Raw genomic sequence first — 13,599 nt, 5'->3', positions numbered from 1 at the left:
TTGATGTAAAAAGGAACACTAAATGTCTTCATAGACATAGCTGTTTATTGAGCCTTCTGTTGTAAAGAGGTTCACAGTGCCTCCATTTGCACTCATGGTATGTTCTCTTAATGTTCAGGTTTTATGGAAGCATTTCTATGCTTTGGTGGTTCAGATTTTTGGTGAATATAGCTCAAAGGGCAATTGAGGACAGAATAGGTCTGTGGAATCTGAAAACAATCAAAGTCTAAACCTTTGTTTGAACTGATGTCCCCACCACAGTTTCATTTTAGTGTTTTTCCTTCTTCTGACTTACTTCTACTGAAAGATTTACATGTGTCAACCCCATTTTCTTTCCATCAGGGCAGTGTGGCCTCTGTCTTTCGCAGTTTACTCCATTTCTCACTGCCTTGGCCGTGGTCATTTTTCAGTCCTTGTTCTTCAAGTTGTCTCTCAGTTGCTGGGATAATTACTCTCACATTAAGTGTTCTCTTTCTATGGCATCTGAACCACTCTTTTTTCCTAGTTTTCTTTGTACTTTTCTCATTAAACTTTTGGTTGTTGTGTTATCTACCCACAATATTCCAACTGTGTCTAACTTTCAAAATTCAGACATAAATACGACAATATATTGTTTACATATGTTATAACTTAGTAGTTAAAGAGGAAGAACTCTGGAGTCAACTGCCTAGATTTAAATTTTGCCTCTACAACTTCTTATCTTTGTGCACAAGGTAGATTAACAGTTTTGTCGTTGTTTCCTCATCCACAAAATTGATTAATAAAAACCTGTTTGGAGCTGGGCATGGTGGCCTATGCCTGTAATCCCAGCAGCTTGGGAGGCTGAGGCAGGAGAATCACAAGTTCAAAGCCAGCCTCAACAACAGCAAGATATTAAGCAACTCAGTGAGACCCTGTCTCTAAATAAAATATAAAATACGGGTGGGGATGTGGCTCAGGGGTTGAGTGCCCCTGAGTTCAATCCTTGGTACCACCACCACCCCCAACAAATAAAAAAAAAAAACCTGTTTGGTTATGCAATTAAATTTCTTAAAACCCAGAACTTTGGTAGTATAAGGGAGGCATTCTAGTAGGGTCCATTCTCATGTGTTTAGCTATTATCTTTATGGAGAGTGCTTAAATATAAATGTATAGTCCTTATTAATAATAGAATATAAGTCCTGACTTATTTTCTAATTATTTTCTGAACCCCACTCCCATTTTTTCTTGTATTTTCCATACTTTTAGACCAGAATTCACTAATTATAAGTTTATTGAACATTTACAGTATGTTCTGTAATAGAAGAAATAGTTTCTTCTCTACTGCTATTAGCACAAATTTGGCAGCCTAAAGCCATGCAATTTATTATCTCAGGGTTCTGTAGATCAGTGATGTGACACAGGTACCAACAGTGTTGTATTTCTTACTGGACTCTCTGGAGAAGAATCTGCTTCCAAGCTCATTTAAGTTAGTTGAATTCTGCTCTTCACAGTTGTAGGACTGAACTCTGTTTCCTTGGTGGCTGGCAGCTGATAGCTGCTCTTTGCTCCTAGAAGTTGCCTGTGGATTCCTTCTCAGGCTCTCTGCAAGCTCCTTGCTTCCTCCCTTTGGTTCTGACCTGTGGTCTCCAAAGCCAGCAACCACACTTCCCTCTTAGCCTCCGATCTCTGTTTCTTCTGCCACATCACTTCTGTGGTTTCCATTTCTTCTGGCAGGAGACAGTTCTCTGTTTTTAAAAGTTCGAGTGATTTGATGAAATCCACTAAGATATAATCCAGGGCAATCTCTGTATTTTAAGGCCTGCCTCTTCATTACATCTTGAAAATTGTTTTTGCCATAACATAACCTATTCACAGATTTTGGAGTTTAGGGCATGAACATCTTAGAGGTCATTATTCGGCCTATGACAATCCCATAAAGAGCTTGAAGTTGGGTTGGGAGAAAAACAGGTGAACAAATAAAACCAGATTGCAGGGTTAGGGATGCTGTAGTAGAAGTCAGTACTGTATAAAATGGGAGAACAAAGGAAGAAAGTCATCAGTGTTATTGAGAGAGAGAGAGTGATATTTGAGCTGAATATGGAAAGATGAGTGCTTGTTTGATAAGTGGCTGTGGGAACATTTCCCAGAGAAATAGCAACAATAGTGACAGCAATAATAACCATTGGCTGTACTTTTGTAAGACTATCTCCCTGAAATCCTCATAAATGGTAAATACTATTGTTAGCTACCATCACAGGCTCTACCTGTGAAGCTATAATGTCTTTAGTATGTAGAATGGGAATGTAAAATTATCTCATTGGGTTGTTGAAAGGATTAACATAGAACATAGTAAATAATTAAAATATTGTAAGTAAAGAGACAGAGGCTAGTTATGAGTGGTACTTTTGAAGTAGAATTGGTCACTGGTTCTGAAGGTAGGAGACATGGGAATTCACAGTGACTTAGAGAAGTCTTGGATTTGGGAGTTTTCATGGAGGGTGCCGTTATGGGGGAAGAACAGTAACTTTGTTTTATTTTTGGTGAGGGCAGGGTTTGGGGAAAAGGAAGGGATATAGTCATTAGGTACTTGTGTTAATATTCTATTGCAACTAAATGGAAATTGAAATGGTATAGGTCAGATACTCATAAGAGAGGTCAAAGATGAAGTTGTCACTTTCTTCAAGTTCATCATGTCTGAAATGGGATTTTCCATCTTTTCAAACTGGTTTCCTGTCTTAACTTCCCTCTTTTTTCTCACCATTCTTTTATTTTCCCCTGCTTAACTTTTTCTTTCATCTTTGATTTCTCTCCCTCCTCTTTCAGTTGGGATTAGTAAATGTTTGACAGCCAGCTCTTTTGAAAGGGAAAAAAGACCCCATTTACAGCATTTGCTGATTTTGGTGGTGTAAATACTCCTCCCCTGGCCATTTCCAGGATTGGGCTGTTTTGTGCCACAGTGGCAGATTGGGAAAGCAGCAACAGAGACCACATGTGCCTGTAAAGCCTAAAATACCTGGCTCTTTGCAGAAAAAGTTTGCCAACCATTGCCATAGTATGTAGAAATAATAATAATAAAAATTAACATGGCGGGATAATTTCTTTCTTCATTCCTCTAGTCATCAAGATGGAAGTGGGTGACAGTTCAAGGAGGCACTGTGTGAGATCATGAAGGATCTTGAAATCATTTTATGAAGTTAAGACTTTTTCTCTCAGTAAGACAAGAGGAGCGACATGATCTAAGTTATGTCTTAAACAGGAAACCTTTGCTGCCATTTGGAGAATAGATCACAGGGCAGCAAAGATAGAAGCAGGAGGCCAGTGTTACTAGCGAGAAAGGAGTTGATCTTTGCTTGGATCAGATAAAGCTAGACGTAGTGAGGGGAGTTTGAATTCTGGATTTACTTTAAGGATAGAGCTGACAGAATTTGCTGATGGTAAAAAGGATTTGAGGATGGGTCCAGAGTAGAGAAGCAGTACCAAACAGATACCTGAGGTGGTGGCCAGGCCCGGGTTATCAAGATCCCATTATACCAAGTTGCTGCATGAGAAGTTTGGGGAAGAAAGCTGAGATTTGAACAATTTCTTTCTTTTTAAGTTTTTTTTTTTTTTTTTTTAACTATTTCTTTCTCACCATTTGTGTTCCATGAGGAAAAACTCTTTGTCTAAAATATTTCCTTTACTTTTAAGAAATTCATTAAAAAATACATTTAGGACACATAGAGATGTTTCTAAAATATGGTATTTTTGGAAAGGAAATCATAATAGCATCTATATTGGATAAGACTATTTATATCCTGTGATTTGGGGATTTAAAAGCAAGCTATTCTGAAATTAATAAATTCTTAGTTTCCAGAAGTAGAGTTAATGTTTTATGGTGTTATGATTAAATTATTACTCATATTTTTATATAGGTTTTACTTGTAATGGACACAAGGACAGAACAGACATTCATTTTAAAAGTAAGTAGAATTTGAATTTTCAAATTTACTTTCACATTGTGCTTTTGAAAGACAAGATTTAATTTTTGTGTGTATGGATGTCTTAATGTTTTTGATCTGTATTTATTTTCCTGTCCTTTCATCAAGTTGATAAATGTCCTGTAGCATAGATTTAAAAAAAGTTTTATGTTCTGAAATAGGGAGGAAATAAATTAGATCAATTGAAGAATAATCTTTGTGTTGTTTAAATGTGTAGTGTGTAGTTTAAATACATCTGTAATAAATTTTGTGTAATTTGTGAATATTATACACAGTCTCATTTTTAATTATGACTTCTTCAGAACTGAAATTTTGTTCCAGTTATTTGGGAAAGTGTTATCTACATCCCTGGCTCTCATTTTGATCTAACTCAATTTATAACTAAACGAATAAGATGATAAAATTCCTCAATTTCATAATTGTTTTTGGAATTAATTGTGATGGTATATATTGAAACTATTTTAATTTAAGCATTTCCATAGCATCCAGAAGGTGCTTTGATTAGTTTTATATTTCCTTTCCTGATACTTCTTTTTTGCTGATAAGGCATGGCAGTAGGTCACATTGACACATACTGAAACACATTGCTTTTTATGAATATACTTTATCATTGACATTTCGTCAGTCTTTGAAACCAGAGTCTGATACTAGAACACACACACACACACACACACACACACACACTCACACTCACACTCACACACACACTTGTTCTCTTGGAGGTATTATAATAATCTTTGTACTATTTTGGAATAGAATTTTCAAGTTGTTGGTTTAATCTAGTAGGAATATCTTTTGTGTCCCAGGAATTTGAATTGATCTCACAACGTCTCCTGTTTTAAAGATGTACATAAGTAAAATCAAACTTAAAAGGTCATAGAGAAATAACTGTGTGTCATCCTGATGACTTAGTTTGAGAGCATCTCTAATAAAAACACTGACCCACGTAATTGATTTTAATGGCAGCTTTGTGGCATCTTCCGTTCTCTGGATTCACGCCAGATGCCATCAGCACAGCCTCCAGGGACTGAGGGGCATAGAGCAGCAGATGAGTGGTTTCTCTGAAGCTGGGAGTAACTCGGATAGATTAGTTTGGTTGATAAACACAGAGCACAGCAGGCTCCAAAGGCAACTGAGGGTACAACTGACCTTTTTGTTCTCTGTCAGGGTCTAAGGAAAAGCAGTGAATACAGCAGGAACAGAAAGACCATCATCCCCCGCTGTGTGCCCAACATGGTGTGTCTGCACAAGTACATCATCTCTGAGGAGTCCGTATTTCTTGTGCTGCAGCATGCAGAAGGTTGGTTTGCAGTTAGATTGTTTATGTAGTGAAGAACATCACCTGTTTAGCTTTCTAGTTTCCATAACATCTTTCTTAAGTGAAACACATACAAGAAGCTGTTTGCTCATTCCTCTGCTCTGCCTTTCCTCTTAGAGATGGGAAGGAAAATGAAAACTTGGGTGCACAGCAGATTTCTTTTGAACTATATACAGTACCATTCATTCTTAGGCATACTTTCTTTCCTAGTTTCTCATAGAATTTATCTAATATAATTAGAACTTTAATGTGAATGCACGTTAAGAGAGCTAGACATTATTTTAGGGATTTTATTTGGTTCTCTTTTCTCTGCTAAAAAGATACATTTATGTTAGACGACTAAAATGAAAAGCATCCCCTGAAGAATTAATTAATTACCTCCTTTTTATAGAAGGCCAGGGTGTTTGCTTAACATTTGACATTACCTTGTTATTCTGATCTGAGTTTTTATGAATACAGCCATTGGCATCACATATGTGCACAAAGCAGAAGCATGGGGCTCTGCCTTCAAACTGTTTATGAAATTTTAGCTATTAGTGGAGGGAACAGGTGGCAAAAAATATTATGTTTTGATTTGGTTTTGCCTGTGAACACCTGAATTTAAATAGTCTTTTACTAAGAATGACTTAATACAGCATATAAATATAAATGCATTTCATATAAATGATCTTTTGGTGTTTTTAAGAGATATTTTTAAAAACAGTAAAAAATTAATTATTTTTTATATTTCATAGAGACATTATTATTTGTATATTACTGAGAATAAAGAACTATTGTGCTTTACTAATTGGCATAACATCCAAATTTAATAATTTTCTGAGGAAAAGGAGTCATTGCATCTGGAATGAGGTCTCTTATGATAACTAATGCAAGATTTTTGATGGGGGCAATAAACTATTAATATTGTTTATTATGAAGTACAGCACAAGATAACTACAGATGGAGGGAAGACCTCCATATGCAGTATTTAATAGGAAATTCAGAAGGGGCTCCATGGTCTCACAGGTATTAAGAGAGTTAATTGCGTGTGTGAATTGGATAACTAATTCACCTTTGTTCAGACATTATAGACAGCTTTTATCTGAGGATACCAGTGCATTACAGACATTATTGAATTAGAGGTCATGTCATCTGATAGCGAAATACAGCCACCTCTGGTGTGGAACAAAATAACTTGCGTAGTAATAATCCATAATAATTTAGAACAAGGTCAGTAGGATGAATGTAATTATAGTCAATATTCTATTACCCAGTGTGGATTATTCATGTTGGAGATTATCTGTGGTACATTTTCAATCCTAGCTTACCTCTGTTATTTGTAACTGTATCTTCCTCTTCTTCTTCTTCCTTCTCCAAATCATATGTTAGTTTTTCTTCTGCCATCTTCTACCTTCCCTTATACCTCTTAGAGCTAAAACTGATTTTACTTTATAATTTTATAATGTCTTAAAGTCATAGACATAGGACCTTCAAGTTTTCTGCTGTTATAAATAATCTTTACTAAGTCTCTTTCTCCTTGCTGTTGACCATACCTGACTTTGGATGGGCATATGATTATACAATGTGGCTTGAATTATTTAAACTTGGAAGCAGCATATGTTTTGATTGTTTCTTTTAGGTATCTATTGTTTAATTTTAAGAAGGGTTTAGAATACAAAAAATAGTAAATTGTGGTGCAACTAGGAATTCTCAATTCATTTGCTACTCAACCAATTCATTGAGCATGTACTGTGTAGTTGGCTCTTTTTAGGTGAAAAAGATAGGAAAAGAACCTGCCCTTGTTAATCTTAAATTCTTGTTGTGGAGGACAAGCAGAAAAACAAAAAGCAGTAGATTAATGGCATGAATCTGATCTTTAACACAGGGAGATCTAACCGAGAACAACTAAGGTTTCTTTCTATTAAGTAATCAAGGAGATTCTCTAAGAAGGTGACATTTAAGAGGAGTTCTGAATGGCAAGAGAAACCATCCTTTGAACATTAGGTCTAGGTACAGGGACCAGTGTAAAAGCAAACTCAGGATGTTTGATAACCAAGAAAGGAGGCCATTTGATTCGAATCAGTAGGTGAGCACAGCACTGGTACAGGAGGGCACTGGAGAAGGCAGCAGGAGCTTGTGGGGCAGGGTAAGGACTTCGTTTTTTCTTCAAGTGCATTGGGAACCACTAGACATGTTGAGCAGTGGTAAGATCTGGTTTGCATTTTAAAAAGGCCACTCTGGTTGTTGTTTGGGGGAAAGAGTCTTAGAAAGCCAAGAATTGAGATGTGAAAAGGTTAATGTAGGAGTCTGGGTGAAAGAGGCTGAGGGCATGGCCTGCCGGCTTGCCAGTGGTGATGTCCTAAGGGTAGCGTCAGAGGGAGCTGTTATGGATTTGGGAGTAGGGAGAGAAGAGTCTATAGTAATTTCTCAGATTTGGCTTGAGCAAGGGAGTGAACTGGATGATGTCTCAGTGGTTATTTTCTGTGAAGATTATAAAAAAAGTCACTCTCATATGTATAAATAGTTATTACTGAAAAAGTTAATCTTGAACAGTTTTCTCCATGTTACCAATGCTTGAATATTTATGATTTGTAGCTTTAACCTCCTACTACTTACAGAACTGTCTATAATTTATTTGAGTCTCTTGGATTCATTTTCTTTTCTGTTTTTAATTCATTCAGTTGGAAATGTATTGAGTGCTTACTGGAGCCCAGGTGAAGTTCTAGTGCGACAATGACTAAAACAAAGACTCTGCCTGTATGGAGCTTCCATTGTGTAGAGGTGGAACAGACAGACAACAAGTATGTAAATGAATGTGTGTCAGCTGGAGATAAATACTAAGGAGAAAATCAAGAAAAGGAGGGAAGGGACTTGTCAGAGCAGTGCTGTTTTATATAGGGTGGTCACTTGATTGAGAAAGGCACATTTGACCTGAGACCTGAAGGAAGTGAGGAGGAGCAATGTGAATATGTGAGGGAAAATGTCTTGGCAAGAGAGAAAAGAGTACATAAGCTCAGAAGAGTGTGCTTGGTGTGTAAGAAGTAGCAGGACGAGTGTGGCTAGAGAGAATGGGAAGAGATGGGACTGAGTTTAGAGGAGCGAGTAATAGGACAGGCAGATTCTGTATGGTCTCATAGGCCACTTTAAGAACTTGACTGTTACTCTGAATGAGTTAGGAAGTCATTGGAGGATACTGAGCAAAGAGGAGTGACAATGTAGAAATCATTCTGACTGTTTTGTGGAAAACAGAAGATAGGAGGGCAAAGGCAAAATCAGAGAGAACAACTTGGAGGTTGTTACAGCAATTCAAATGAAAATCATGGTAGATTTGACAGGTTTTTGTATTAGTTCATTTTCTGTTATTATAACAAAATATCCTGGGCTGAGTATTATATAAATAAGTGAGGTTTATTTACCTTGTAGTTCTGGAGGTTCAAGGCCATGGTGTGAGAATCTGTTTGGTTCTGGTAAGGTCCTCATGGTGCATGGTATTACAGTAGTAGGGGTGTGTATGAAAACAAGAGATAATGTGGTGAGACAGGAATCCAGAGAGGGACTTTGGTTTTAGTGACTTCAGGACCTCCCACTAGGTTCTACTCTTCAAGGTCTTACTACTTATTAACATTGCCACACTGGGGACCACACTTCCAACACCTGAACCTTTGGGAGGCATACTTATAACCATATTCATAGTTAGTAATGGTGATGGTGGGATTGTTACTGGAGTCTGACTATATTTGAAGGTAGAACTGGCATGATTCTGCCTTACATAACTCTTAAGGTTTTTTGCTCAAATAATTGAAAGATTGGACTTTCCATTTACTAAGCTATGGAAGGAATAGATTTAGAAGGAAAAAATGCAAGATTCAGTTCTGTAGATTATTATTATTCAGGTGGTATTGAGAAGGAAGTGGGATATAACAGACAAGATTTTGGGGGAAAGGTTTAAAATGTTTATTCTTTCAAATTAACCTCTTAACTCTATTTGAAGAAGAAAGGTATGTAAGTTCCTAAAATCAGGATTATATAATATTCCTCACATATCCTTACAGCAGAATGCTTGGTGTGTAGGTGATGCTCTGTGTAACCATAGAGTATTGAGCCTGTTGGAAAAAAGATGAAAGGCCAGGCTGAAAAACAAAGATTGTAAAAGCCCTGGAGTGTTGACATACCAAATAGTAGTGGGAAAGAATTTCTCCGCAAGGGACCAAAGTGGTAAGATGATTCTCCTTTTTTAGCTAGGTTTTTAAAAAAATGTATAAAACTAATCTATAAGCAAATAAATTAAAACTATATAGAAGCATATAAAAGTAAAAATTACCTATTCCCCAGAAATAGACACTATTGACAGTTTATTATGCATCTTCCAAAAATTTTCTATGTATAAACATATACTCCTCACTTATCTGATTTTTAAAAATACAGATGATTATATTGTGTCTTTATCTTGCTTTCCCCCAACCCCATCTTTGCAATGTACCTTGGACCCTTTCCCTGTGAGTTCAAGTAGGTTTATATTAAGAAAGCCAGGGTTGTGTAGTGTTTAAAAAGGATTTCAGCACCAGGCTATATGAACACAAATGTTGATTTGTTATTACTAGTTGTGCAACCTTGGGCCCTAACCTTTCTGTGTCTCAATTTCTTCATCCGCAAAACAGGAACAATAATAGTTGGCTTCCATTTTATAGGGTTGATGTGAAAGTTAAATGGTTGATAAACGCAAAATACGTAGACTTGTACTCAGTACTTGGTAAACATCTTGTATTTGCAAATATTGCTGTGATATTTTTGAGTAGATATAAAATGATTGTGCAGATTTACCATAATTTATCTATGTCCTTATTAATTGTTTTTTAAAAACTGTTCCCAGTACTTGTACATGTATATCTTTGTGCAGTCTTATTTTGTCTGTTCTTAAAAATTATTTGTAGGACAGATGTTCTGAAATGGAATTTCTGAGTCAAAAGATGATTTTTATCATTGCTATAACAATATTTGATCATCCATATTAACTTTAAGTTCTAATTCTGGTCAAGCAGATTAATACATTTATTGCGCAATCTTGTAGAAAGATAATAAGTTAAAATGTGATGAGAGGCAAGGAAATAATTTTAGTTAAACCTTATGAATTACTACCTTTATAGCTTAAGATGCTTCAGTAATTGCAACTTTGTTTCAAAAGGGCCTAGAAAAATGCCTTTGGAGGCCTGCTGGCAACAGGACTTTAAAAGGCATATATGTCTGGAAGGCTGTGGTGCAAAGCCATTTTTGCTGGCTATAAGCAGGGTCTTTGGAACCAAAGGGAGCACACAGCTCTTCTAAAAATTTAAGGTGTTTATGCCAGAGATGAAACCAAGTTCTACTTGGGCAAAAGATGTGCTTATGTGTACAAAGCAAAAAACAACACAGTGACTCCTGGTGGCAGACCAAACAAAATAGGAGTAATCTGGGGAAAGGTAACTTGTGCCACAGAAATAGTGGCATGGTTCAGATCACATTCTGAAGCAACCTTCCTGCTAAGGCCATTGGATACAGAATCCGTCTGATACTGTATCCCCCAAAGATTTAAACTAATGGAAAATAAATAAGATGAATTTGTGCTCTTGTTTAAAAAAAAAAAGAAAAATATCATTTACATATTCTTAAAGTGTTAAAATTATTAATATTTTAACTGTTTTCTATTTATATTTTGTGATTTAGCAATAACATGGTTTTAAAAAGTTGTTTAATGTAATAATAATAATAATAATAATAATAATATTAATAGTGATATTTGTATAAGTTTTTATATTGGGCCTGATCTCAACTCTGCAGAAAGTGAAAACCCAAGCAGATTTTGTGGGTGAGAAACTTTAGTTAGAATCATGTTTTCTTATAGGTGATGTGATTTTATATTTTTCATAATTGAAAAAAGGATGTGATTTGATCAAAATGTTGTTTCTGTAGCTCAATATTAAGCATTAGGAACAATAAATTTAAGTGAGCACCCATCAGAGAGTGGGAAAGAACTAAAACAGTTTTGTCCCTTTAAAAAATAACAGTTTTTATAATTGTTGTTAAAGTGCTTGTTTAGTCTGGAAACAGATTCCATAAAGAAAACACTGACAATCATATTTAAAATTTTATCTAATAATGAGAACAATGGAAATTAAATAGGATACCATACTTGATTTATCAAATGGATAAACTTTCTAAATTTTTTTTTTTTAAATCTGTGGATCAAACCCAGAGCCTCATGCATACCAGGCAGGTGCTCTACCAGTGAGCCAAATTCTCAACCCAAACTTGGTACTATCTGATATGGGCAAGTTTGGCCATCAGGATGGCGCTGTGCACATTACTTACCAGAAGGTAGAGGGATTTAGCAACACGTACCAAAAACATTAACATGCTTCTTGATTCAGTATTTTCATTTCTGGGATTCTGTCCTGATGAAATAATCAAAGAATGCAAGTATTTGTATGTAATAATATTTATTATTGTAATTCTAGTAAAAAAAAAACTGAAAACAACTTAAATGTACAACAGAAGAACATTTAACTGTATCACAACATCTGTTGCATGGATATGCTATATAGCCATTCAAGCTCATTTTCTCATGAAAATTAGGAAATGTTTATGATGTTATTTATGACTAAAAAATGTGAAAGTAAGTATAGTAATGACTTAATAGTGTTTATCATTAGGTGGTGGGATTACAGATAATTTAAATTTTTGTCTTTTCTATTTTCCTATTCTTTTCTGTATTTTTTGAAAAGTTTTATAGTAAAGCTCTCTATTAGTTTTAAACTAGGAAGAAAATGTGGTGTCTTCTAAAATGACATTATTAGTACTTGTACACCTTTTTCTTTGAAAGGATTTTTAAAAATTGTGAAGATACCACTTGTTATTACTCAGTTTAATAAATATTTATTTATTAACTCACTAGTGCTAGGTAGAATCCTCTGCATTTATTAAGATCTTGCAATCTGGTAAAGGAAATAATAAAAGCATAAAGGTAACATTAATATGAAGTACAATGTTGTAAATGTCATATGAGGGACCAGATGATGTAGAGGATTCAGAGAAGATATGAATTATTTCCGGTAAAGGGATACAAAGAAATTGGTAAAAAGAACAGATTCTGAAGCACTTTCAAGAATGGGTAGGATTTTGACAAGCAGATATTACAAGGAAACTAGTAGGAAAAAATTTTAAGTGGTAAGTATAGAATGAGAAAAAGCCCAGCCTGGGTTTATGTGGGGATGTCCAATTCAAGTGAATTCTGTAATGAATAGGGGAAGAGGACCCAATTATGAATTGGTATTGTATTACCCAGGGGTTCAAATGCCTGGGTATGGTTCAGTATGTAGAGGGATTTGAGTTCTTAAATGGAGAAATGGCATGATAAGATCTGGGCTAAAATGGAAGTTTAACTAGACAACAATTAGTATGATAGAGTGATATAGTAGGGACTTTATAGTCTAGTTGTGCCTATAGCATTATACCCAGAAGCACAGAATAACCAAAGGAATGAAAAGAAGGAGATGCCTGGGAGAAACACAGTACGTAGAACTCATAGGACCTGGAGACGTGTCAAATGTAGGAGGAGCAAAGAAAAGAAAATAATTCAAGTTTGGTCTGAAACTTTTATGCTAGAATGATTCGGAAGACAGAAAGATGTGATTTGGGGGACAAAAATAAAGAATTTAAGTACATTGAATTTTAGATTCATTGGCCTAAGAGTGAAGGAAACTTCCTAGAACTTTTTCAGGTTGTGTTTCTTGCTGATACCGAAACTTGTACGTGGTGATGGCACATCTCATGCTGTGTTATTGATTGACTGAACAAGTATTGGCTGAGTGCCCTCCATGTCCTGCATACTGTATAGACAGTAGGCATAGAAAGGTGAAAAAGACTTGATCTTTCCCTCAAAGGAATCATCATCTTGGAGAATCAAAAATCACAGTGTCATTTTATTTGGATTGCATAAGGATCTCAGCTTCAGGGGTAGGCATTATTGTTTGGGTGCCACAGTATAGGTAAGTGTGCTCAAAAGAATGTGGTTATTGTTGTCAAAAGACTTCAGACTGGAATTGATGCATAGCTCCTTTGTGAGTGTGAGTTTGAAAACCATATGGAAACATTGAATACACTCCAAAAAGGACAGAAAGCTTCAGCTAAGAAAAAATGAGACAGAAAAGTTACATCACTGTTATTAAAATAAGGAAGACTGTTAACTGGATCATTGGTAGAAAGAGATGCATGATGATCCTAGGATTGATATTATGACACTTACCCTCTACTGATCATTTATTCTGTGGTAGGCACAGTACTTTGGGTATTTATGGAATTTCTAGAAATGAAATGTAAAATGCAAAATTT

General features: G+C 35.6%; 1 protein-coding gene and 1 pseudogene across 2 annotated transcripts in view; both read left to right on the top strand.

The window, feature by feature from the left end:
• Rps6kc1 (ribosomal protein S6 kinase C1) overlaps window positions 1-13,599 on the top strand; it is a 196,608-nt gene that overhangs the window by 149,289 nt on the left and 33,720 nt on the right. For both annotated transcript variants that reach the window (XM_027934804.2, XM_027934803.2), the window contains 2 exons: window positions 3,873-3,920; window positions 5,106-5,238. In XM_027934804.2, the coding sequence (XP_027790605.1) occupies window positions 3,873-3,920; window positions 5,106-5,238 (181 nt within the window). The remainder of the gene's footprint in view (window positions 1-3,872; window positions 3,921-5,105; window positions 5,239-13,599) is intronic.
• LOC114092220 (large ribosomal subunit protein eL33-like) lies at window positions 10,401-10,804 on the top strand (annotated as a pseudogene).

The sequence above is a fragment of the Marmota flaviventris genome, chromosome 12 (genome assembly GCF_047511675.1).
Source record: "Marmota flaviventris isolate mMarFla1 chromosome 12, mMarFla1.hap1, whole genome shotgun sequence".
NCBI classification, from domain to species: Eukaryota; Metazoa; Chordata; class Mammalia; order Rodentia; family Sciuridae; genus Marmota; species Marmota flaviventris.
Note: the sequence above shows the minus strand (reverse complement) of the source record. Positions and strands in the feature narration are given on the sequence as shown.